A 25,591-nucleotide genomic window follows, 5' to 3' on the forward strand; every position below is an offset into this window, starting at 1 on the left:
TAAAGACTGAATTATAATTTATTTTAACACATTGAAAATAAGTTGATTAAATTCAAAGCTTATTTCTGCTACATCTTAATAAGGTAGGAAATACAAGGAAACCTCCTTAGCTTAATACTTCTTCTCCCAGATACTTAAAGGAAGTATTATACTTAACAGTAAAATTTTAGATTGTTCCCCTTGAAGTTAGTAACAGGTGTTAGTCTCACATTGGGCTGGCAACTCTAGGCCATGGAATCAGACAAGAAGAACAAACAGAAAGTGTTACTATTGAAAGGAAATATACACAAATGTAATCTTTGCAGCTGTTAATATTTAAATAGATTCTAAAGAATCAACTCAGTGCTGTTAGAACTAACGAAGAACTCATTAAAATATCTATATTCAGGATCAATATATCACAATTGATAGCTTTCCTACAGAATAGCAAGAGTGAAGCATAAGATATAATGGAAGGGTATACCACTCACAGTAACAACCGAATTTATAAGACCTAGGAACAAACCTAACAAGAAGTGGGCAAAGTCTGATTAAGAAAACTGCAAATCTCTACATAAACTATAAAAGAAGAGTTGTATAAATGAAAGGAAATTCTGTGTTCCGGGATGGGAAGCCTCGATATCATTAAGATGTCACCTGTCCCCAGATGATAAATTCAGCACAAACCCATTTAAGTCACACGTTTTTTTAAAATGAAATTTGATCCATTTATAAAGTGTATGTAGAAGAAACGGAGCTTAAGAATAGCTAAACAAATTATTAGGGATGATAATGGTGGTGGTAATGGTGGGCTGTGGCGGATGCGTCCTACCAGACATCAGAACATACTAGAGAGCTAGAGTAATTAAAAAGTGTGATCCTGATTGGGCTGAAATTAACAAATAGATCAGTGTAGAAGAATAGGGTCCGGAGAAGATGTGTGTATAAAGGAATCTGATATATTATAAAGGTGGTAATTCAATCAGTGGCAAAACAAAGGAATAATCAGTAATTGGCACTGAGATAGTTGGCACAGAGACATTTGGGGAAAAAATGTAAAGCCAAAGCCCTATCTTATATCCTAAGTTCACAGATATTCCAGAAATGAACATAAAAATTAAAACTATAAAAAATATCAGAAAAAAAATCTAAAGGAATTTCTGAAAGCATAATTTTGAAGCAGAAAGGGCCTACTTAAGGAAGACTTAACACCCAGACGTAGCCTTTAAAAAAAAAAAAAGTTTAATTAAAGGCACCGCATACATATAAAAGACAAGTGTTAGACTACAGGAAATATTTGCAATAAAAGATTAATATCATTAATAAAAGAATTCCTAAAATCTATAAGAAACACACAAACAACCCAATGGAAAACGTTTTTAGACAGAAACAAAAATCTCCCAAAGAAAAAAACAGAAATTGCCAATAAGCATTTAAAAAAGATATTTAATCTCTGTAGAATCAAAGAAACAAAAATTGAGATACCCCTTTTTATCTATCAGATTGGCAAAAATGTAAAAAAATGGTAATATACAGTGTCGGGGATACACATCATGGTTGGGAATAAATATTTTTGGAGGGCAATTCAGCAGTTTGTAAATTTTCAATCACACATACTCTTTGATCTAGCAGTTTGGAGTCAATTTATTTTCTAGAAATAGTTGCATAAATATGCAAAGATATAGGTACATGGGATGTTTACTGTGGTCATATCATTTGTAATAGCAAAAACTTGACACAACTAAAAAAAAGTTCAGCAATGGCACATCCTTACCAATAGCTCTATGATCTGATGTGTGAGGGGAAAAATCACCAAGATTTTACCATTCAGTGAAAATGCATAGCCATATTCGTATTTATGTAAAAAATATGTGTGCGTAAATACATAGAAAGATCTAGAAGATTAGATCCCAAATTAGTAAGGACTCAGGGGGCCCCCGTCCATCCTCCCCGTCAGGATTTTGAGCGGTGGGGCACCTGCCAAGTCTACATTTGGTGAGGAAACGCAAGAGAAAGAGTCAGAACTGCAGCCAGTGTGGGCACTCCCAGCAGCCTTGAAATCAGCCTGAGGCAGTGCGTGACCCCGTGGCTCCCCGTGGCTCCCCGACCAGTGGCAGCACCCAGGGGCCTCCCAGAGGGCACCTCTTGACGGTGCTGAGTGTCATTCGGGCTTTAAAGACAGACGAAGTTGGTTTGTGCAACATGGCTCCTTACAGAAGTAAGCTACTTTATCCAGTGATGATCTCTTCCAATTCAGGAAGGAAAACATATTGGGAGTCTGTTTCTCAGATGGCACCTTCCTGGAGGGTTTTCAAGGGTAATTTTCAGTGTGTCGTGTTTTTTCTTTCTGTGCCAACTTTTGAACCTCTTTCCTGCCTTCCTCAGGCCACTTCACTCACTGGCAAGTATCTCATGCAGAGGCCCGAGGGAGGTCTCCCGCCTGCAGCCCTCGGCCTAAGCCTGGGGACACAGTTGCTCAGACAGAGAGCTGGTGCTTGTAGGCAGCAGCACTCACACCAGCTGCAGGCGGAGGAGAGCTAGGAAGACAGGACCGCTTCTAGAAAGCAGGCACTGGCCCCACGTGGAGACAGGCAGTGGGGCTGAGTTCTGCACTGGACACAGGGCGAGAGAGAAGGGAGGGGAGGAAGGGGGGGCCTGCTGTAGGTGGGCATGGACTTCAGCAGTGCCCCGCCCCCCCCCCCCCCCCAGTAATTAGACCTGGCACCTCGGATGTCAGGTGTTCACCAATCAGGTCTGGGCTTCCCGTGTGGGAGAGCAAGTAAGCGAGTGGAAAAGGAAGGGCTGAAAGTGTGATATGGCGACAGTGGGGGGCCAACGTTTTCCTAGAAGGAATGCAGTGGAACTGGGGAAAGGGGTGAAGGAAGGACATTTCACTTTTAGTTCTCTTTTAAGGTGATTGCATTTCCAAATGACCACTCAGAATCTCTACGTGGAGAGTTCATTGGCTCCTCAAGCTACCTGATCATAAGCTGGCCGTGCCCACCTCCCCAACCCCGCTACCACTGTGGAACCTGCCCCCTTGCTTTGTGTCCCATCTCTGTAAAAAATGTCAGAACCCATCTGCCTGCTCTAGGCAGGAGCCTGGAAGTCATTCTGCACTTTGTCCCCTTCTTCATCTCCCAGACACGATCCATCAGCAAGCCAGTCTGTAGTGCCTTCCGGATACTTCTCGAATCAATTCCTTCTTCTCATCCCACCTCCCTATCCAAGGCTCAGCTCTCTGGATGACTTGGACTAGCTTCCTAATTGATTTCCCTCTCCCACCTTTTCCCCCCTCTCATCTACTCTCCATGTTGAAACCGGGAGACACTTTCTCATTAGAGTTTTTATTTCGAAATCATTGTAGACTCTCATGTAGTTGTAAGAAATAATAGATCCTGGGCGCCTGGGTGGCTCAGTCGGTTGAGCGACTGCCTTCGGCTCAGGTCATGATCCCAGGGTCCTGGGATCGAGTCCCACATCGGGCTCCCTGCTCTGCGGGGAACCTGCTTCTCCCTCTCCCACTCCCCCTGCTTATGTTCCCTCTCTCGCTGTGTCTCTCTCTGTCAAATAAATAAATAAAATCTTAAAAAAACAAAAAGAAATAATAGATCCTATGTTACCCGATTCCCCCAGTAGTAACACCTTGCAAAATGATATTACAATAGCACAATCAGAATGTTGACCTTGAAATAGTCAAGGCACAGAACATTTCCATCATGGCAAGGATCCCTCCTGTTGCCCTTTTATAGCCATACCCTTCCTCTCCCCATCCTCTGCCATCTCCCACCCCATCCCTCACCAAGGGACACTTTCTGAAAAAAATAGTGTTACCATGACTTGCTCCTGCTTACAACTCTGCAGGGGCTTCCCATTCATTGTTTGTGGAGCAAAGCAGCATATCCTTGTGAGAACCCACAAGGCCCAGAATACTCCAACCCCTGCTCTCCACACCACCACCCCCGCCCCCGCAACTCTTACCTACACATATGTCCTACAGGACTTTCCTCAGTTCCACAAGCACACCGTGTTCTTGCCCCCTTCAAAGAGACCATTCTGTCTGCCTAACACTCTTTTCCTGGCCTTTATTTGTCATTAGGGCTCATTGTATTCATCACTAATGATGAATACAGTGTTTAGTCCAGCTTGGTTTGCCTATACCCTGCAATTCTCCCCGTGGTCACACACGTACATTTGTAATTATTTGTCTTCATTGTTTGGCACCATATACCCAACTATAAGTTATACATGCTTTTGGCTACAGGTGTTGGAATAGTCAATCAGCAATGCCTTAAACTAATGGAGATTTATTTTCTCACATAAGAAATCAGAGGTCCATGGTTACTGACAGTGATATCTGTTCAGTGATGTCATCAAGGACCAGGACGCTCTGTCTTTTTGTTTTGCCATCTTCAATGTTGATGTTTTGGCCTCACGCTTGTCACCTCAAGGTCGTAAGGTGGCTGCAGCAGCTCCAGGCATCACATCCTCATTCAAGGCAGGAGAATGGGACAAAAGCCTTTTTAACTCGCAAGATTTTGTCCTTGTCAGAAGATTCCCCAGTAGACTTTCCCTTTATCGGTCAGTGGCTTGAACTGAGCCTCCCTTACAGGCAAAGGAGGCTGAGAAAGGGGTGTTTTTCTTTTTTAGCCTCTATAGTGAGAGAAATGAGCAAGGGATAGGGGCTGGGAATAGTTGTTGGTGAAGCTGGTCACACTAGCTCAGCCCTGGCACATAGTAAGCATGTGGATATTTATGGCATGAGTGAATGAATGCATGGATGGATACATAAACGAATGAAGTGAGACCCACACTCAAACCAGATTCTGGTTCCTACCCCATACCTGGTCATGTACTTTCTTACATTCAAACTCTGGCAATCTTACGTATATAGCAGGACTCTCTTCTTTTTTTTTTTTAAGATTTTATTTATTTATTTGTCAGAGAGAGAGACAGAACACAAGCAGGGGGAGAGGCAGGCAGAGGGAGAAGCAGGCTCCCTGCTGAGCAAGGAGCCCAATGTGGGACTTGATCCCAGGACCCTGGGATCATGACCTGAGCCGAAGGCAGCCGCTTAACCAACTGAGCCACCCTGGCATCCCCAGGACTCTCTTCTTTGTAAGGATCTCACAGGCAGGGACATTTTTATGTTTTTCTAAAGGACATTGTGTGCGGGCACATAATAATTACTTAGCATTAATTAACTTAAATACAGCAGAAAAGGGTCAAAAGAGTTACAGGAGACGAGAAGCTAAATGTAAGCAGGCAATACACTAACTTACAGGACGAAAGGGCAGATATAAAACGTGTGTATAATACCATCCTCCTAAGCAACTTAGGAGGGTAAAATATTAATTTGTAATCCCATGATTCAAAAAGATGCAGACTCCAGGAAATACAAAGCAACTGATGGGGAATTACACTTAGAACATGACGACAGCCATTGGTTGTGAGTTGTAGTCTGTCCCAGGAATGGAGCTAGGAATTTGAACACATTCAAACGTGGCAGGTGTTACTTTGTTCTTCAAGAGCATTCAAGTTAGATGCAGAGACAGACTTCCTTAGGGGGAGTTAAGCTGTGGCCGATCCCTGAGGACAGCCCCTTGAGGGCTCACCCAGTGGGCTAGGATGGGGATGGCTACTTCTCTGCACCTTTCGAGCTCGCTGAGGATTCCAGAGCCCTGCTATTCATCAATTCTAAGTGCAAAACGTACCCATTAATTGCCCAAGGATTTAGCTGTAGCCCACACTTGGGGAAAAAGACAAAAAGCTTGTCAAATGAAACTCACGTCTCCAGGGCCCTGGAATGTTTCCCATGGAAACTCCGGGCGACAGGCTGTAAATTAGGGGGCGTTCTGGAACCTGGAGGAGCAGCAGGAGGAGAGCGGAAGCTGAGGTGACCATTCAGCTCCTGCGGCAGTTTGTGCCAGCTACAAATACAGACGCGCACACAGAGGAGCTCCCAGTCTGCCGTCCCCGAACAACACAATAGGTGCTTTCTTCCTTGTCCGAGTCCGTTTCCTGACCTGGGAGAAGGGACACCGCAGGAGGAGAGAATCTGTCTCAACTGGGTTTGGTAGGGAAAGCGTTCCTTGATTTCCGGCTTCCCTCTCCAGCTCTTTAATGCTGGCTTGAGCGAATGCATGCAACGTTGACGTCACGGCATCCTACCCCCCCCCCCCTTAAAATGCCATTCTGCAAATAATGCTGTATGAGCAAGGTCCCCTCTTAGCAATTTAGATCATTTCATATTTCAGAACACCATGAAGTGGCAGCTGCTTGTGCCCGGCTCCCACTGGAAGCCACTGGAATCTGTTCTCTAATAAGTGATTATAGAACTTCTCTGCGCTGTTTTATTATGGAGGTGACTGTCCTTCATTTCCCCTCCTCCCAGTGATACTGCCCAGTTCATCGTTGCTTTATTTTCTGCTTACTTACATGTGTTGTATAGGCAGACACACACACAGTTGTCATTCCTAGTACACCAGGAGTCCAGAACTTTGGCTCCCTTTTGATGGGGAAGCACAAAAAATTACCTCTTTCTAGCCTTGTATTCTGAGCATCTTTGGTAAATGTCCCCCACGTTGCTAGCGTCTTTTGTGGTCTCAGATGAATGTCCACCCATCCTAGATAAAGAAAACTTTGCTAATAGCGCAAAACTTACCTATCCCTGGCTTAAGTTTAAAAATGTATGAGTTAGGGTGCCTGGGTGGCTCAGTCGTTAAGCGTCTGCCTTCAGCTCAGGTCATGATCCCAGGGTCCTGGGATCGAGCCCCGCATCGGGCTCCCTGCTCCGCGGGAAGCCTGCTTCTCCTCCCACTCCCCCTGCTTATGTTCCCTCTCTTGCTGTCTCTCTCTGTCAAATAAATAAATAAAATCTTTAAAAAAATGTATTAGTTATTTCTAATAATCTGTTAATATTATAGAAAAGGATATGCACATTGTAGAAAATTTGAAAAATGTTTAGGCCCCATATTCCCACCCCTCAGAGATTGCCAGTATTAAAACCTTAGTGCATGCATGGCCTTCTGGATCTTTTTCTACCCTTATTTCGGATAATAATCTCTATCTTCCTATTTCAATAAAATCAGATTTTCTCTAATACTGAAACCATATTCAAATTTCCCAGCTTGACCCCAAAATATCCTTTGCAGGGGGTTTTTCCGAGACGGTATCTGATGTGAGACCACATATTGAATCCAGTTATGTTCCTTCCTTTTATTACCATCATATAAAAAGTCCGTCACTTTTTATATGATGCCGCTCTGAAGAGACCGGGCCAGGTGCCCCACAGAATGCCCCCCTTCTGGATTTGTCTGGCTGCCTTGTCATAGGTAGTTTAGTTCATTACTCTAGCCTCTGATGTCCTGTAAACTGCAAGCTATATCTGAAGGCCCGATGGGTTTAGGTTAAACATTTTGGTGAGAATACACCTCTGGTGATACTGTGCACTTCATATTACATCACATTAGTAACCATATGTGTTTGAATGCTAGCGCGTTCGTTAACGATGCTCGGACTGACCATCGATCAGGGTGACTTCTGTGTTCCTTAGATTGCAACGGAAATGATCTCGGTCAAGCTCAGAGTTTCTCATCTTGCTCTGTCAGCGTTTTGAGCCGAATCGTTCTCTGTGGCGGGGCTGCCCTGTGCGCTGTAGGATGTTGAGCAGGACCCCTGGCGTCCACACACCACATACCAGCAGCACCCACCCCCTCTCCCAGGGAGGACAACCCAGAAGTCTCCAGACTTCGCTAAATGTCCTTCGGGTCAAAATCAGCCCCAGTTGAGAGCCAGGAAGAAAGCGAGGAAGGAACGTTTTAGGGACGGATCCTAGCTTATCTCATAGAATTAGCGGGAGCATTCGCTCAGAGGGGGAAATACCAGGGCACCTCTGAGGACCTCAGACGTGGGAGGCCACAAACCCCTTCTCGAGTGATGCCCCTGGCTCCGCCCCAGCAATGCCCGGGGTTTCCTTCCCCTTCCTGGGTTCTACAGAGACCATCTGATTGGCTCAAGCGGCTGCAGCGCTCATGCTTTAGCCAATCCGCTGTGGCATGCAGATGTGGCTTGTGGGCGCTCGCTCCGGAGGTCAGACTTCTTGGAGAAGGCAGAGCGGTGAGCTGGGTGGACCCCCAGGAAGTCTCCTCTTCCCCAGTACCTAAGGGAGTGCCCATTTAGGACGGCTACCCCAGCCCGTCGTCTCAGCTGCTGCCCCCTCGTATTTGCGTGGCTGGTGCAGACGAGGACTCCTAGTACCCCTGCCCGGGGCCCCTTCTCTCCCTCTCCCGAGGACGCTCCCTCAGAGGCAAGGCCAGCTGCAGCACCCAAAGAGGAGGACTGGGAGGCAGGCAGAGCAGCCAGCCAGCGGCCCCGCCACCGTCTCAGAGCGTGTCTAGCCCCTGCCCTCGCCCCGCCCTACACACCCCGCCTCACCCCTGCGGTTAGTATCCCGGGGACTTGCCAAGCCAGGATGTGGCTTGAGAATGCAGATCGATCTGCGTTCAGCTGGGCCACAAACACCGCGTCGTTATCACCTGCGTCTACCTTACTTTCTCTAGGAGATTGAGCGGTGCTGGGGGAGGGAGACCGTGGTCAGGTAGAGGGGGGCACCTTGCCGCCGCTGCTTTTTCCTTCACTAGGCGGCAGGCTAAATGTCAGGCTGGATATGCTACCCCCCGGAGACACAGGAGTAATCAGGAGAAGCTGCAAGTTGATGCTGCTGGGTGGGAAGGAGGCGGCCTCCTGGCCAGAAGTCTCATATGGTAGCAGGGGGAAAAGGAGCAGGTGGGCCAGTCTTTCTGGGCTTTGAAGAAAGGAAAGGGGCTTGGGGGGTGGGAGGGATGAACAGGCAGAGCCCAGAGGAGGGTCGGGCAGCTCCTCTGGTACCAGAATGGTGGGGACATGTCATCATACGTTTGTCCAAACCCGTAGGACGTACAATGGCAAAAGTGAATCCTAGTATATATAACCTGTGGACTTTGGGTGATCGTGTAGGTTCATCAGTTGTAACAAATGCACCACTCTGGTGGGAGATGTTGAGAATGGGGAGGCTGTGCATGTGTGGGGACTGGGGTGTATGGGAAATCTCTGTACTTTCCCCTCAATTTTTATTTATTTATTTATTTATTTATTTATTTATTTATTTATTTATAGATTTTACTTTATTTTAGAGAGAGAGCGTGCTGTGGGAGGGGCAGAGGGACAAGGAGAGGAAAAGCCAACTCCCCGCTGAGCATGGAACCCCAAGCAGGGCTCTATCGCCAACCTGAGATCAGGACGTGAGTGGAAACCAAGAGTCAGACGCTTAACTGACTGAGCTACCCAGGCACCCCTTTCCCCTCAATTTTAACTGTGAACCTAAAACGGCTATAAAAATATTAAGTCCTTTTAAAGAAAAGGAAAAAAAAGTATTGCAGAGCCAGGGAAATTAAGAATTTTAGACACCCCAAACCTGAAATACTAGAAAATCAATGATGGCCCACCTCCCACCAAAAAAACAAAACAAAACAAACAAAAACCCCAAAATTTTAAAACTAAAGGAAGTCCTGCAGAGATTTTTTTTTCTTATGACTACTACCTCGATTCTATTTTTGAAATGTAAAATATAAAATCCTTCATTTCCCTCGTTTTCTTGGTGCCCCTGCTTTGCGGGCCCCCTGATATATACATCCCCTGCCCTCTGGGGAGCCAGGCACTGCCTGGGGGCCCTGGAGCTGTGCGGAGGAGGTCCCGGAGCTCCCAGGACGAACTGGACACGTTCCCCAGAGAAAAACCCTCTTTGTACCCACAGCGTCTAGCACGGCGTCTGGCACATGAACACATTTTAAAATGAACAAGTGGCTGAGTTGCTTTTGAATGGAAGGATGTGCCAACTACTGTGTAAAACTTCAAGGCCATTAGGAGTTAAATAAACCTCTGAACTGTTTGGTGGAACCAGTAAATATGTGTGGCGAGCTGAATAATGACCCCCAAGGGGGTCCACATCCTAATTCCCAGAATAGATGACCTTACGTTGCCAAAGGGACTTTGCAGATGTGATTAAGAGTCTTGAAATGGGGAGATTATCCTGGATAATCCAGGTGGGCCCCGTGGAATCGCAAAGGTCCTTGTAAGTGAAAGAGGGAGGGAGGAGGGTCAGAGTCGGAGAAGAGGTGATGAAGGAAGTAATGTGATTGTTGGCCACGAGCCAAGGAATGAAGGCAGCCCCCCCGGGATGCTGGAAAGGGCCAGGAAAGCCTTTGTCCCCTAGAGTCTTCTTCTTCTTCTTTTTTTTTAAGATTTTATTTATTTATTTGACAGAGAGAGACAGAGTGAGAGAGGGAACACAAGCAGGGGGAGTGGGAGAGGGAGAAGCAGGCTTCCCACGGAGCAGGGAGCCCGATGATGCAGGGCTCCATCCCAGGACCCTGGGATCATGACCTGAGCTGAAGGCAGAAGCTTAACCACTGAGCCAGGCGCACCCTCCCCCCTACCCCCCGCCCACCCTGAGCCTTCTGAAGGAAGGCAGCTCAACTAGCTAGCCCTAAGCCCCATCTCAGACTTCGGACCGCCAGGACCGTACAAGAGTGAGTCTGTGTTGTTTTAAGCCACCAAATGTGTGGTCATTTCTTACAGCAGCAATTGGAAACTAATGAATAGTGTACATCCCTTTCCTCCCTTTAGGGAGAATGTTTTCTGAATTCCAAATATTTAATCAAGAAATAAGCTTTCAAAACATGGTCTGTTTGCAGGCGCCTGGGTGGCTCAGTTGGTTAAGCGACTGCCTTCGGCTCAGGTCATGATCCTGGAGTCCCGGGATCGAGTCCTGCATCGGGCTCCTTGCTCAGCGAGGAGTCTGCTTCTCCCTCTGACCCTCCCCCTCCCCATGCTCTCTCTCTCTCTCTCTCTCATTCTCTCTCTCTCAAATAAATAAAATCTTTTAAAAAAAAATAAAAACAAAAAAAAAAAACATGGTCTGTTTGCATTTTGGGGTCCACCCGTATTTACCTTTTTGTTCCATGTACCGATCTCCAGGGTCTTAGCAAAGCTCAATTTATTCGTCTGTAAAATGGGATCTTGATCTTTCTATGCCTCAAAAAACCACTGTAAATCTCAAAAAAAGAAATTATTTTAAAAATACGTATTCTAGGATTTTAAAATCATTTAAACATGATAATAGGTCTGAATAATCTCTTTTCCTTTATCTGGATATGAGATTAAGCAAAAAATATGAATGATGCTTTCTAGATGAGAGAAGATAAAATTGGCACGGAAGCAGGGCAGAGGAATGATGGCATCTAGTACATTCTGGAGTTGCTTTGCTGAAAGCATATGTAGATGCTTTGGGTTCATTTCCCTCAAAAGAAAATCTGGGGCCAGGGGCGCCTGGGTAGCTCTGTTGGTTGTCCGACTCTTGGTCTTGGCCCAGGTCGTGATGAGATGGAGCCCCCCATGGGGCTCTGCACTCAGCTCAGAGTCTGCTTGAGATTCTCTCTCCCTCTCCACCCCCCTGCCCTCCTCCCCCTGCTCGTGCTTTCTCTCTCTCTCTCTAAAATAAATAAAATCTGGAAGGAAGGAAGGAAGGAAGGAAGGAGGGAGGGAGGGAGGGAGGGAGGGAGGGAGGGAGGGAAGAAGGAAGGAAGGTAGATAGGAAGGTCTGGGGCCAAACGTGCTGCTGCTGTCTAAGGTCCTGCTCATTTCCACTTCATACCTTGGGGATAAGAGACTGCGTTGTCTACAGGTTGTAAAAGCCAAAGAAAGGAATGGTGGGTGTTGCCAGATAGGAACCAAGGTGTAAGGAAAGAAGATTTCAAAAGATTCAGAGAGCAGAAGAAAATGAGCACAAGGTCAGAGAGTCTAAAGGGAAACTTGATAAAACTCTAAAATATATGGGATTTAGACAATAAAATTAAATGATCCTGATTGAGGAAGGAGAGGAGGACGAGGTTCCTAAGCAAAGCAGCTGTGGGCAGTGAGCCTGCTCTGCAGGGCGTTCTCCGATGAGCTGAGACTGGAAGCGTGTGTTAGGAAGTAGAGAAGAACGAATATAAAGGAGCCTGCCAAGAAAACGAATGGCCAGTGTGAGCTTAACCGTGCAGAAAATGGTAACAACAACAAAAGGGCCTTTTTAGTTCTGGAGCTGGCAGACGCTTGAAGGCAAGTGAGCACTGGGGGGCTGATGGCCAAGTGGAGCCCAGCATCCACTGGCCCAGCGCAGATGGCCCTCTGCCCCGGAGACCAGAAGGAACGGCACGGTAAAGGGAGAGATGGAGCCAGATGGTCGAGTAGAGATGGTCAAGAACACCTGGTGGCCTGAGGTAGTTCAAGGCCAGGCCCATGAGATACATCCCAGGGTACAGGATGACCTTCAGGGAACCTCTTTACACTTTAAAAACCACTGGCAGAATCCTCGAGAAGTCACTGAGCAGGGCCAGAAATCTAATCAGGGCCAATGTTTCCCTAATTTTCCAGGAGCAGAGAACGCTAAACATGAGCAGCATTGTATAGGGAGGCACTCTGTCAGTCCGTGGCTAGACCTCAGAGTGGATTACCCATGTGGCTTGTGAAATCAGAGGGAAAAAGAAAGTGGTGAGGATTCAGAGTCACCATAGGGGATTTGCCACCCCAACTCCTGCCAGTCTTATAACCTTCAGGTTACGGTAGACAAACCGGTGGATCAGGACATTGTCATGGATATAGACTCAGAATATCAGGCCTGGTAGTAACTTTACTGTGATTTATTCCTCTCATTTTATAGATAAGGAGAATCTCTGGGCAGTATGGAGACTGGGGCCCCTCCCACATGTCCAGCCTTCCCCTTGGAGGCCCACCCAAACACACGGTATTTCAACCAGACATCCAGCAAATGCCACAATTGAGGGCTGGCTGATCTCAGAATTAGAGGTTTTATAACTCTTCAAATAGCCAGAATCCAGAGTTTTAGTTTATTACTTGAGCATCAACCTGAACCAAGGCCTACAAGTAGCCCTGTCCTGTCATTACTTTTAAAAAATGATTCACATACAGAAACAGAAAACACCCTGTTCAAAATGACAAAAAAACGAGAGAGGGAGCAGAACATTGGACGAAAGAATTCACATTTTCGCAGTATGTTGGAGCAAATTCAGAACCTACAGTAGGTAATCTGAAGAGGGATAACTAATGGAGGATTTAAAATTTTTCACAAATGCCGTAAGAGGAGGACCTCATTCAATAGTAGCTCTTGCGAAAAGGTCTGGAGACTCCACTGTAGGCAAAACATAAACTGATAGGGTAAAAAGACAACCAAGAAGGTTAATACAGCCTTATGCTGTGCGGTATGCAGAATAATGGCCCCAAAAAACGTCTGCGTTGGCGCCTGGGTGGCTCAGTTGGTTAAGTGACTGCCTTTGGCTCAGGTCATGATCCCGGAGTCCCTGGATCGAGTCCCACATCGGGCTCCCTGCTCAGCAGGGAGTATGCTTCTCCCTCTGACCCTCCCCCCTCTCATGTGCTCTCTCTGTCTCATTCTCTCTCTCTCAAATAAATAAATAAAATCTTTAAAAAAAAAAAAAAGTCTGCGTCGTAATTCCTGGAAGCCAGGAGTATGGCACTTTACATGGCAGAAGGGACTGTGCAGGTGTGATTAAGTGAAGGGTCTTGAGATGGGGAGGTTATCGTGGATCATCCAGGTGGGTCCAGTATGCTCACAAGGGTCCTTCCAAGTGAAAGGGGGAAGCAGGAGGGTCAGAGTCAGAGAAGATATGACAATAGTAGAAGCGGGAGGTATGCAGGACCCCAGGCGAGGAATATGGACTGCCTGTGCAAGCTGGAAAAGGCAAGGATATGGATTCTCCTCTAGAGTTTCCAGAAGAAACGCCACCTTAATGACCAGCTTCCAGAACTGTAAGAGAATAAATTTGTGTGGTTTTAAGCCGCTCAGTGTGTTGTAATTGTTGCAGCAGCCATAGGAGAAGAATGTAGGCTGCTTTAAGAGTGATTCGAATGTCCAGCCAAACGAAGGTTCTACAATGCACTCATATCACATCTGGAATGTTACGTTCAGTTCCAGTTTGGGTTTTCAGAACTATGTTGACGAAGTCAAGCACGTACCAGATGTTGAAGGACCTCTAAGTCATAACAAATAAGAAAGAGCTGAAAAGATTGGGTATTTTCAGCCTGAATGATATAAAGACATAACCGTTGTCTTCAAATGTGTGAAGGGTTCACATGTCAAAGAAAGTTTAGGATCACCAGATGGCAGAATTTGAATAAGTTGGAACTACAGGGAAATTCAGGTCATTCTAACCAAGAAGTTTCCAGAAGTTTAATCAGAGCGGCCAACAAAGTAAATGCTGTTCCCTGTTCGATAGTAAGCTTCCCGTCACTGGAAGGAAGCATTGAATCAGAGGCTAATGGTCATTATTCAGCAGTGTTGGAAAGGATTCCTCCATAAGGTCAAGGTTGGTCAGTAAGACTGCTCTAGCATTCTCAGATTTGAAGACTTGATGACATATTTTCACTGGAGTCCAGATCCTTCCTTGTGCTACAATTTCTAATTCTCAAAGGAAAATAAAAAGCAGTAGCAGAAAGTCTCACTTCTGTTGCTTGTGTAACTGTCAGGGCTGTTTTTCAATCTCCTTGCGAGCTGTCATCTTGATAGGTAAGTAAAGGATTGAGGAGGTCACTATCTCACAGTTGAGGTACTAAGGAGATGGCAAGGCCCCCACACGGGGTCCCAGGAACCGGGGAGAACCCGGCAGTCTCCCCACTCCTGCCCTCCAGCCGGCGGATGGACCTCCGTTCTGTCCTGTCTGAAAAGTGGCCACACCTCAGCTTGGTGCTCACCTCCTCAAACAAACAGTACCTCCTGTGCGTCGGGAGGCAAAGCAGGTGCCAGTATGTGAGAGGAAGATCATCTCCAGCGGGGAACCAAGGCTCCTGCAGGAATGGGGTCGCCAGGACAGGGCAGAACACAGAAGCGGGCCACGCTGCAGAGGAGTGCCTGGGACAGCATCTTCCCCTGGCCCAAATGTCTCGACACAGAAAGTGGAAGAGCCAGCTGCAGGCCCACTGGCACTTTCTCACCTCTCCACGTTTTTCTCTGGAAGCCCCAGACGCTGCTGCTGCTGCTTAATTTGCAACAAGAAGAGCCAGGTGCCACATAAAACCCGATCTCGGGTGGTCCTCACCTCCGCGCTCGGTCCCATGCGGAGGCGGAGCTCTGGCAGCGCCGGGCTCTCGGTGTCGGCTCTGCTGCAGGCACCGGCCCGCGGCTCGCTCCCACCAGGGAAGGACCTCAGACACGCCGGTGTGAGCTCATTAAAACGTCCTCAGTCGGGGCGCCTGGGTGGCTCAGATGGTTAAGCGTCTGCCTTCGGCTCGGGTCACGATCCCGGGGTCCTGGGATCGAGCCCCGCGTTGGGCTCCCTGCTCGTTGGGGAGCCTGCTTCTCCCTCTCCCTCTGCTGTTCCCCCTGCTTGTGCTCTCTCTCTGTGTCAAAAATAAAATCTTTAAAGAAACAAAAATGTCCTCAGTCAACATGCCTGGACAGGTGTCCACTTGCCTCCCACCCCGAGATGACTGTGGTCATAGCTACGTGTAGACCTAATATTGCCCCGCGTGATAACATCATTCCTACGGCGCTGCCTCCCCCGCAGCCTCCTTTGTCCTCCCATCCAGTGACACGTGTGTGTGTGTTTTAATACCCGCTTGCCGGATTTCTGCTCTAATTCAGTAGATTTGTTTTTAAGGCAAGAGAAGAAGCAGCATGCTCAAAGAAGGGTGGCTGTGCTTTCAGAAAGGGACGGGTTTCCTTCCTGGCACCTCTGTCCTGCGGGGATCGTGGGCTCACTTGAGGGTGGCAGCGCCGATAGCCGGCCCAGGGCGGTGCGTCAGCCTCCCCCAGCCCGTCAGAGATCGGCACCCACGCTCAGGTAGAAGCAGCGTGCACGCCCTGCAGATGCCCACCCGCCACCCTGTGCAGCCCACCCCCCACCCCCCGGCGCGCCCCCTGCCTCCCAGCAGGCGGTCCGAGCTGCGGTGAACGGGACAGGGGACGTAAGCTCCCCGTGGATAGTGCGCGTGGGACCCCCTCACCGCAACCTATGCGTGGCTCCCTCGCGAGGACGTGAAGTGGGTTCTCACCGCCACCAATTTTGAATGCCCGGAGGCTTCTGCTGAAAGAGAGAAGTCGTGGGTTCAGCCTTTCTCATCTCCATTTTCTCGCCTGCCCAAGGGGAATACTAATGGTTCCAGAGTCCCGGGGCGGTTGTGGGGGTTATAGGACTTCATTCATGGGGAGCCTTTAGAAGAGGGCCTGCCTGGCCCTTAGTACCCTTACGCTCCATTTATCATCGCTGAATGAATGCATGCACAAATGTGTGGTGAGTGACAAACTTACACGCAGATTTGATTATTGAAATAACAGGTGGAAGAAAATCACCTCTCATCTGTGGACATTTTCAGTGCTTCATGTTTGTATTTTGCACTGTGAAATACCTTTTTCTTTTCCAGGACTATACTTTGTTATATGAAGAGGCAAAATATTTTCAGCTTCAGCCCATGTTGTTGGAGATGGAAAGATGGAAGCAGGACAGAGAAACTGGTCGCTTTTCAAGGCCTTGTGAGTGCCTAGTGGTGCGAGTCGCCCCAGACCTCGGAGAAAGGATCACACTCAGCGGTGACAAATCCTTGATAGAAGAAGTGTTTCCAGAGATCGGCGACGTGATGTGTAACTCTGTCAACGCAGGCTGGAATCACGACTCAACGCATGTCATTAGGTTTCCACTGAACGGCTACTGTCACCTCAACTCGGTCCAGGTATAGCCTTGTCACACACTGTGTGGCATCCAATGTCGCTCTTAATGCTGTTACTTAACCTTGCCTTCACACAGCGCCTTCCCTCCAGGGAGCTGGGAGACTCACGTGGCATCACTTCTGTTGGGTAGGCAAGCAAGCACGTGCACCCTCTACGCACTCATTCAATCGTTCCCCGGGTGTTTGTTGAACATCTACTATGTGCCCGGTGCTGGCATGAGCACTGGAGATCCAGAAGTCGAAGAAAGAGACAATAGCTCTATTGTCCCAGAATTTACGTTCTGAGAAGGATAGGGGGATGGTGGGGGGGTGGCAAACAGTAACCAGCAGACCCATTAAAACAAAAGTTTAATGAGGAAAAAAAAAAAAGAAATGTTGGTCAGATGGTGAGAAGAGGACAGCTGGGATGGAATATCCCAGGCAGAGGGACCAGTAAGTTGCGACGACCCCGAGGTAGGAGTCTGCTTGGAATGTTGAGGAGTATCCGGAGAGCCCATGGGGCTTGAAGATCAAGTGTCAGGGATAGGGAGCGCCGAGACACGAGGCCAGCAGGTGGCCAGGGACAGATCATGGATTGCCTCTTGGGCTCTGGGATTTTTTTTGTTTTGGTTTATTTTGGTTTGGGATCATTTGCTTGTGTGAGTAAAATGGAAAGCCATTTGAAAAATTTGAGCAAAAGTGTGGCATGATGTAACTCAGATTTGATAATGAATACTCCAGCAGCAGATGGAGAATGGTGGAAGCAAGGGGACCAGTTAGCAACATTTGAGAAGTGTCCGGTTCTGAATATTTCGAGTGTCATAGAGCTAACAAGGTTCTCTGACAATGGCTGTGGGTTCTAAGAAACCAAGGACGACTACGATTTTTGACAGGGCAACTAGATGAATGGAATTGCCATTTTCTGAGACAGAGAAATCTATGGGAGAAGGAGACTTAGGGGTGGAATTCAGAAGTTTGGTTCACATGTGAGATGCCATGTCCCTTAACACGTTGGTGGGTGTGTTCATCATCTTAACTAATGTGTGGCGGCTCTGGGCCAAGGGTGGTACGTGCCTTGTCTTCTTAGAACCCTAACAGGTGAGCACTGTGAATCCCCCGTCTTGCTGAGGAGAAAGTGGAGACATACCTATGTCTTGGCTCCAGGTCTATAAGACTCAAAACGATTTCAAGTCAATGGAGTAAGGGCTTGGGGTCCCCCCCCCCAGCTCTTTTTAATTCGAGTGGGCCCATGACTTTGTTCAGGATTGACCCAACAAAACCTCTCCCACAGCTCAAAGACTAGAAGCACCCACTCTACCATTCCTCTTGGAGATTGTTCCACAACTATTTATAATGTTTCAAATTTATGAACAGATGTCTGAGGACAGAAGAGCAGGGGAAACTGGCGGGAGCAGCGTCCCAGGAGCGCTGGCGAGACACTCAAGAGCATGGCAGCCGCTGGGTTGGATGGGGCCAGAGGTGCACCCACACCACCCTGTGTTCCCGAGCGGGGCCTCTGCTACTTACTTATCATCACAGCCTCTAAAGCTCTGAAAGCCTTTCGCCTCCCACACACCCAGCCTGTCCCAGCTTCCCTCCAGATGGAGGCGGGGGCAGCGCCCGTCAGATGACAGACAGCACTGCTTCCCTAGGGCTCCATCTCTCACACAAAAGCCATGGAATAAATTCATATGCCTGACAAGTTACCCAGTTATTCAGGTCTGATCAGATGAGGACGTTTTAATCTGGATTAACATCGTCGGTGACACAGCCATGACGTGACCATGACACGGTCGATGACTCTAGCTTCCTGTTCCACCGACCAAGAAAATAGGCACTGTGCTCTAGGCATCCAGAAATTTTGGGCTAAGATGCACAAGACCTGATACTCCAACCCACCCCTGGAGTGATTTTAATATTCTCACGTGATCACTAACGTTAAGGAATTTTGCTATTCACAAATTGATGTTTAAAAAGAACTGGCCAGGGAGCGTAGCAGTTTACATGGTATTGAAATAAGCTTTGATCACATCCAGGGTAACATTGGGTCATATGGAATGATGATCATATTATTTGGGGAGGAAGCTTCGGGATTTCCATATTCAACAATTTAGCAACCTAACAACACTGCAAGACCGACCATACCAGCATTGGGTGCTTCATTGTTCACAGCTTTTTCTACCTTTGTAATTCCTCTCCCAATCAAGGCAGAGAATCCTTCCTAGTGCAGTGGTTTGGCCGAGCAAACTGGGATTTTTCTTGCTGACGGGCTATGTTCCTGCCTCTGCTGGGGAAATCTTAAAGTGGGCTCTCAGGTCTTCACCTTTCTATTACTGACTTGCCACCAAAGCACTTCTTGATTTTGAACTTAGGGATTATTTTCTTCATCCTGTCCCTTTGCTGACTGGTGTGTGTATGCATGTGAATATAGCTACAGAACTAGAGCACTGCAGGATAGAATGTTTATTTTGTTCTCATAAGGACTTTTTTTTTTTAATTTGCCAGCATTTGAAGTTTGAGTTTTTAGAAAGCATACTGTATTGTTTTCCAATCTCTAGTTAGCCATTTTGCAAACTAGCAAATTACATTCCACATAGAAGGTGACCAAAAAATAATAAAGAGAAACAGAGAAACACCTTACATTGAGTAAATTTTGAAAGTTATTTAATAACATTTCACTTCATTCCCCCTTAAAAATTTTTGAGCCAAGCTTTTTTTTTTTAAGCTATGATTGAGTTGTTATCCCTTTAGAGTGGTGGAGAAGCAATTTAATTCTACCCAGAAGCCCAGGGAACATTTGCAAGTCCAGTGTCTGTTGGATTTCTAGGGAAACGATGCTCTAGATCAATTTTCTGTATTTTTGCCTATCTAAGAGTGTAGGAGTTGTTTCCTGCATTTAAGGCTGTCAGACCCAGGGATCTTTCTGGCATTACGTATTTGATTTCAAAATTGAAGAGATTATGAGAAGTGATTATTACATGAGAAGTTTAGAATATCTTTATTTTGGGTGTGTTTTCCAACATTTAACCGTTGCATTTATGCTTGCCTCCCTGAATGCACACAGGGCAATAAATCTATTTCGGACGCCGTAAACTTGAAAACCTGTAGATAAACCTCGACTGTCTTCAGCAGTCCATTTGTTCTGCTATTGAAATGATATCGGTCTTCCAAACTGAAATATATTAAGTTCGTACTGGCAGCCTTCAACAGGGGCAGAGCTGAGGGTGAATGAGTTGAGAATGAATCACTGGCTGAGTAAATTCAGATAAAATCAGCGTGTGGCCATATCATTTATCATCTCCTGGACGATATTTTAGTGATGAGATTTGAAATGTGAACCCTCTCTTTTTGCAGAGAAGGTAGCATTGCACGTTGCAAGAAATGTGGCATCTGAGGCCAGACAGACCTGAGTTGGAAACCCAATCCCATCACTGATGTGCTGGGAGCCTCAGTTTCCCCATGTATGAAATGGGCTGTCCACCCATACTGCCAGGTGGTTGTAACCATTAAATGAGCTGGCCCGTGTGTGGCAGGCATGGAAAGGCGCATCTGACGTCTTAGAAACGATGCTCCCTCCCTCCTGCCCTTCCATCCAGGGTCTTCCACCGGAAGCAGCAACTCAAGAGACTTGGGGGACGGGTAAGAGTGACCCGGGCTGCACAAGATCTCAAACTTCAGGACACTTCTTTGGGCTGTGTGTGTGGCCAGAGGACCCATCTCCCCGCTAACCAGGATGCTTGTCTTGGCCCCGTGCAGGTCCTCGAGAGGTTGCAGCAGAGGGGATTTGAAATCGTGGGCTCCTGTGGAGGAGGAGTAGACTCGTCTCAGTTCAGTGAGTACGTCCTGCGGCGGGAGCTGAGGCGGACGCCCCGTGTGCCCTCCGTTATCCGGATAAAGCAGGAGCCTCTGGACTAAATGGACAGATTTCTTATGCAAAAAGGAAAAAAGAAAACCGTACACAACAAATAACGCAAACAAAAAAAGGGACATTTATGTGCAGTTGGGACAGCAAACCAAGTCCTGGACCTAAAATTGAATAAAAAGACACATTTATATCCAATAGAGACCACACCTGTATTCATATGGGAACAATTGGAATAGTGATATCCTCAAGGTGTAAAAAATATATATAAATATATATATATGTCAAAAGGTAGGAAATGCAAAAAAAGGAAAAAAAAAAGTTTTAAAAAGGTGGTAGCTACAGTTGGTGCTGTGATGGCCGTGAGGTGTCCCGGGCCTCCCGAGGCCCCCGACCAATATACAAGCCATGAGCAGTGAGGACGCATCTTCTTACGGTTTCCATTGCCAACAGCCATCCATTGTTTCCTTTTCCTTTGTCCTTCTTTTTCCTTTTTTTTTTTTTTTTAACACAAAACACCTTGAATGGAGTTTATTTGCATACGGAGGCTTCATGTCCTCTCTTTTAAGCGGGACCTGGCAGGACTTCAGAAAAACCCTCATGAGCACACTGCATTCAAAAGACATTAGACATTTTAAATGTAGTTTGTACAGAAGTCACACTTTTTTGTCCGCCTTCACAGATGTGAACATTACTTTGTTTTTAAACTGATCAGTTTTGCAAAGGGGCCAGAATTATTACTTGTTAGAGTTGCTCCAGTTTGAGTCTGCTGCTTTCCTACAATTTTTCAAATTTTATAATGTATTAAATACAATAAACTCTGTTTAAAAAATAAGGTCTGTGTGAAACACAAGTGTGGGGATGAGGCTGTATTAAAATGAGATTTTTTTTTTCTTTTTCTGAGTTTTCTGTGTTGAACATCAGAAAGAGGCCCTCAAAGCTGACGCCAGTTTTGAGGTCAAACCCGCTAAAGGACAAGGATGTGATCACGTGTTCTAAACGGTTCCGTTCCCACTCAGCACGTGTCCTGACCTGTGCTTCGCTACTCTTCGCTGGTTAGCAAGATGATCTTCCTTCTCAGGAACTTTTCTTTTATAAATTTTAGTTATCTCTCGCTGCAGGGCAAACCACGCCAGAACTTAGCAGCTTAAGACAACATTTTATTCTCTCTCATGATTCTGTGCTTCTCCTGAGTGGCCTGGCCTTTGCTGGCCTGCTTCTGTGGCAAGGTGGGGCTGTGATGTCCTACAATGCTTTCCCATGGGCTGCCAATCCATACTGGCTTAGGGCCTCTCTGTGTGGCTTGGCCCCGTCCCAGCTCGGGAGCCGGGTTCTAAGGGGGGTGGCCCCAGCACAAGCGTTCCAAGAGGAAGGAAGCAGAAGCCGCCATGCTCTGAGAGGCCAGGCCGGAAATTGCTCAGTGCACTTCTGGGGCAGTCTGTTGGTTCAGGAGATACAGAGCCAGCCCAGATTCAAAGGGAGGGGAAATAAAATCTACCTCCTGCTGGGGAGAGTGACAAAGAACTTGTAGCCAACTTGAATCTACCATAACACCTGTCCAAAAAAATCCCCAAAGTACGGCATTGTGGCTTTGGAAGAAGGGGGGAAAATCTAAGAGCCAGAATGGTTGCTTTCTTATTAGCCCCAGAGGTTAAGAAACCTGAAGTCTCAGTACCACTTTGGAATTAAGCCTCCAGCTTTTCTGAGGTATTAGTGATTCCAGGGGCTCCTCCGTGAACCCCACCATCACCTCCCTTCCCTACTCCCTCTCTTTCGTTCCAGACACAGTAAACCTGGCATGATGGTAAGATTGACAGGTAAACTATAATGTGTTTCTGCTGCAGAGACGTTCCTGTAGTGACAGGTGATTTCCATCCTGAACTTTCTTTTTTTAAATTAAAAGGCCTGTGCCTGAGGACACTAGTAATGAAAGTATCTCTGGCTTCTAAAACTAAAAGTAAGCTGTTAATGGCTCCTCTCACCCCCTGAAACACAGAGGCCCAAACACTGAATGACTCTAATGACTGCCAGCCAGTCCTCCCCATGGTTGTTTGATTTCCCCGTAGTTGGGTCTAATACATCACAGTCTCAGACAAGACAGCCAGATCTGCTCCCACCAGCTGCCTGCTCATCCCTGCTGGACCGGGAAGACAATGAAATGGCGCTCCGATTTTCCTAGTAATCCATTCTCATTAGGCAAAAGTTCCTAAAATCTTGAAATAAAGCAAGCACCCTGGCAGTCACATTTGCCCAGCACTCTCTGGGCAGTTAGCATTGTCCCCCCCCCCCCCCCCCCACACACACAGCACAGACTGACATGCATTATCAGCAACCACTGTCTTCTAAGTTTTTATGCCCATTTATACAACTACAGCCCAGTTGCCCATTCTTCGTACAAAACCTCTAATCCAATCCAATGCAGCAAACATAGCACATGTAATTTTCACACTGTGAGGCCTAGATTCCCAGAATCGCCAGGAAAGAGATGGTCATTCAAAATATAACAGTCACAATTGCATTTTGCCCTATTTTTATTACCCAATATGCAGTGCACATTCAAACTTCACTCGTCAGCCCAATAAGGATCTTTATGGCTGTGCTTATTTTCCGGAAAGAGGATCTGATCAAGCAAGGCCTATGTGCTATGTTTATTAATGTCTCTGAATTTGTCTGGTTAGTCTCTCACTGGTAGAATCAGGTTAATTTTTGTTTTTTTCTTTGCAAGAATACTGTATAGGTGATGTTAGGTCCTTATTAGATCACTTCACAAGGATCCATTTGGCCCATAATGATGACAGTAATTTTTTTTTTTAATTTCTATTTCTTGTTTTTGTCTTTTTTATTTCTGGCTTTTATAAATCTTGATGCATGTGGGTTATGGTTTTTCTTTTGTGATGATAATTTTGACCACTTAGTTGAAGTGACATCCACCAAATTTCTCCAATGTAAAAGTAGCTTTTTCCCTTTGGGATTAATAAGTAATCGATGGGATGAAATTGTGGGACTGTAAATATGCTGTTCAACACACTTTGCCCACCAGTTTGAACATTCATTGGTAATCTTTTCCTGAATCAATCAGTACCTTGCTGGTTATAAAAGTGTATTAAAAAAAAAAAAAGCTACTATTTCCTGATCCACTGGCATTTTAAATAATGTTTTAATTTTTTGAGCAAAATATATTTTAGTCTAAGGCACACAAACTATATTCTTTGACCTGCTCTTTTCTAAGAAGTATCTTAGAAAAATAGAATGAAGTGAGCCACTTCTAAACTGGCTCCTAAATATTAGGTGAGTTTCTACACAGTAATAATATCCATGCCCTTAATGTTCCCTCGATGCCAGGCACTGTACTAAGCACTTTTTCTGCATTTAGCTCATTGAATCCTTATGACCACACTGGAGGTTGTATAATCCCTATTTCTCATTAAAGAAATTAATATTTTCAGACATCAGGTAAATGATATGATAAAGGTTAATGTTCAGTTAAGCTTTGTAAGGAGGGCCAAAACAAACTAGTTGAGAAAAGTTTTTATGTTGTAGTAGGATGAGGAAGAAAGTAGATTATTACTTAGCAAGCAGCATTTTCTCCTTAAGATGGAAATGTGTTCCTGTATTTAGATATTGTGAGCATCCCTTCCAACATGCTGGGGACGTGTTGGAAGGGATGCTGGTGATAGTAGGATGACTGTGACGTGGTTTCTGCCATGGGGTGCTGGGGGGTGGCAGATGCTTGCACATCAAGCGGCAGAATTAGGGCATATACTTAGCTCACTACGAGGCACTATATATTGGGTATGTGTCACTTCATATTTATAAACCAATGACTACCAATGTGGCATTGGAAGATGGGGAGGCTTTCGCCAGAAAGGGGTATAGAGGAGGGCAGAGGCTCTGAGCTGCAGAAGCATAAGGCAGGTTCAGAGAATGGTGTGGGATGCAGCTGGGTTAGTTGGGGAAGAAACATGGCTGGAAAAGGAAGGTGGAATCGGACGGGAGTAGAGGTTGATCTCAGGTGCCAGGCTGGGGATGGACTGTGTTCAGGAGCTTTTGGGGAATCGTGGAAACTGGGCTCTGTGGATATTCAGCTGGGGGTCTGCAGGCTGGACAGGCTGAAACAGTCCGTTGGTGTGAGGGGCAGTTAAGTTGCTGTTTCTCCCATTCATCGATTCATGACCTACTAACCAGGCTAAGAACTGACAATCCACAGATAACTGAGAAATAAGACATCATCCTGGGTGTAGAGGTAAAAACTCAGCTGCCTACAAGGGCCAGCTGAGTCACACAAATTAGGAGAACAAGGGTCCTGTATACTGAAACATCTCATTTTTCCCTGGAAATCTAGATTTTTGGGTCATCTCTAGATGTGTGAATGTTAGAATTAATTCATTTTTTTCAAGTGCACAGATCAGACAAGACATCTGCAGCGTTTTTAGCTCTGAGAATTATGAAATAATAAAACAGATTTAGACATTCTAGAAAAGTTCCATTTGGGTAAAACCACACGTGATGGCACCAGAACTCAGTTGTTTGAGGACATAACTTATTAAAAAAATAGGAAACTTTAAGGCAAACTTGTAGTCAGAATACCCTTTGATCATCAAGATCGAAATCCTAGCGTGTAACTGACGGTAGCAATAGTAAGCTTTCATTAAATGCTCACTCTGTGCGAGGGCTTTATGGATGCTCTTCCCTTCAGTCCTCATAGAAACCCTACGAAGTTGGCATTATTATCCCAGTTTTGCAGATGAGAACATTGGTATGTCAAAAGATTTTGCCAAAGTCCACTAGAAACTTGGAACCGTGTGTACACACACACCCATGTTTGATTAATGCCTTGGACTCAACTCTTTCTGGTTTTCTAATTCATGCAAAAAAATATTTTGCTCTGCCCTCGGCAAGTTCAGTGTGCTTCATTATAAAGCCACTAGACAAAAATGTCACTGCAGTGATTTACTGGTTATGGATTCGGAATGACTAAACCCTAGATAAACC

At 46.2% G+C, this 25,591-nt stretch overlaps 1 protein-coding gene across 3 annotated transcripts in view; it reads left to right on the forward strand.

Moving 5' to 3' along the window:
* KCTD1 (potassium channel tetramerization domain containing 1) overlaps nucleotides 1–20,797 on the forward strand; it is a 91,283-nt gene extending 70,486 nt beyond the window's left edge. For 2 of the 3 annotated variants that reach the window (XM_045886889.3, XM_045886888.3), the window contains exons 4-5: nucleotides 16,456–16,761; nucleotides 20,494–20,797. In XM_045886889.3, coding sequence (XP_045742845.1) covers nucleotides 16,456–16,761; nucleotides 20,494–20,652 — 465 coding nt within the window. In that variant the 3' untranslated portion in view covers nucleotides 20,653–20,797. The remainder of the gene's footprint in view (nucleotides 1–16,455; nucleotides 16,762–20,493) is intronic. The other variant, XM_054510336.2, reaches the window with a different exon arrangement.
* The last annotated feature ends 4,794 nt before the right edge of the window (nucleotides 20,798–25,591 follow it).

This window comes from Mirounga angustirostris, unplaced genomic scaffold (genome assembly GCF_029215605.1).
Source record: "Mirounga angustirostris isolate CCGP_5_RB_7025 unplaced genomic scaffold, mMirAng1.0.hap1 SCAF_14, whole genome shotgun sequence".
Taxonomy (NCBI): Eukaryota; Metazoa; Chordata; class Mammalia; order Carnivora; family Phocidae; genus Mirounga; species Mirounga angustirostris.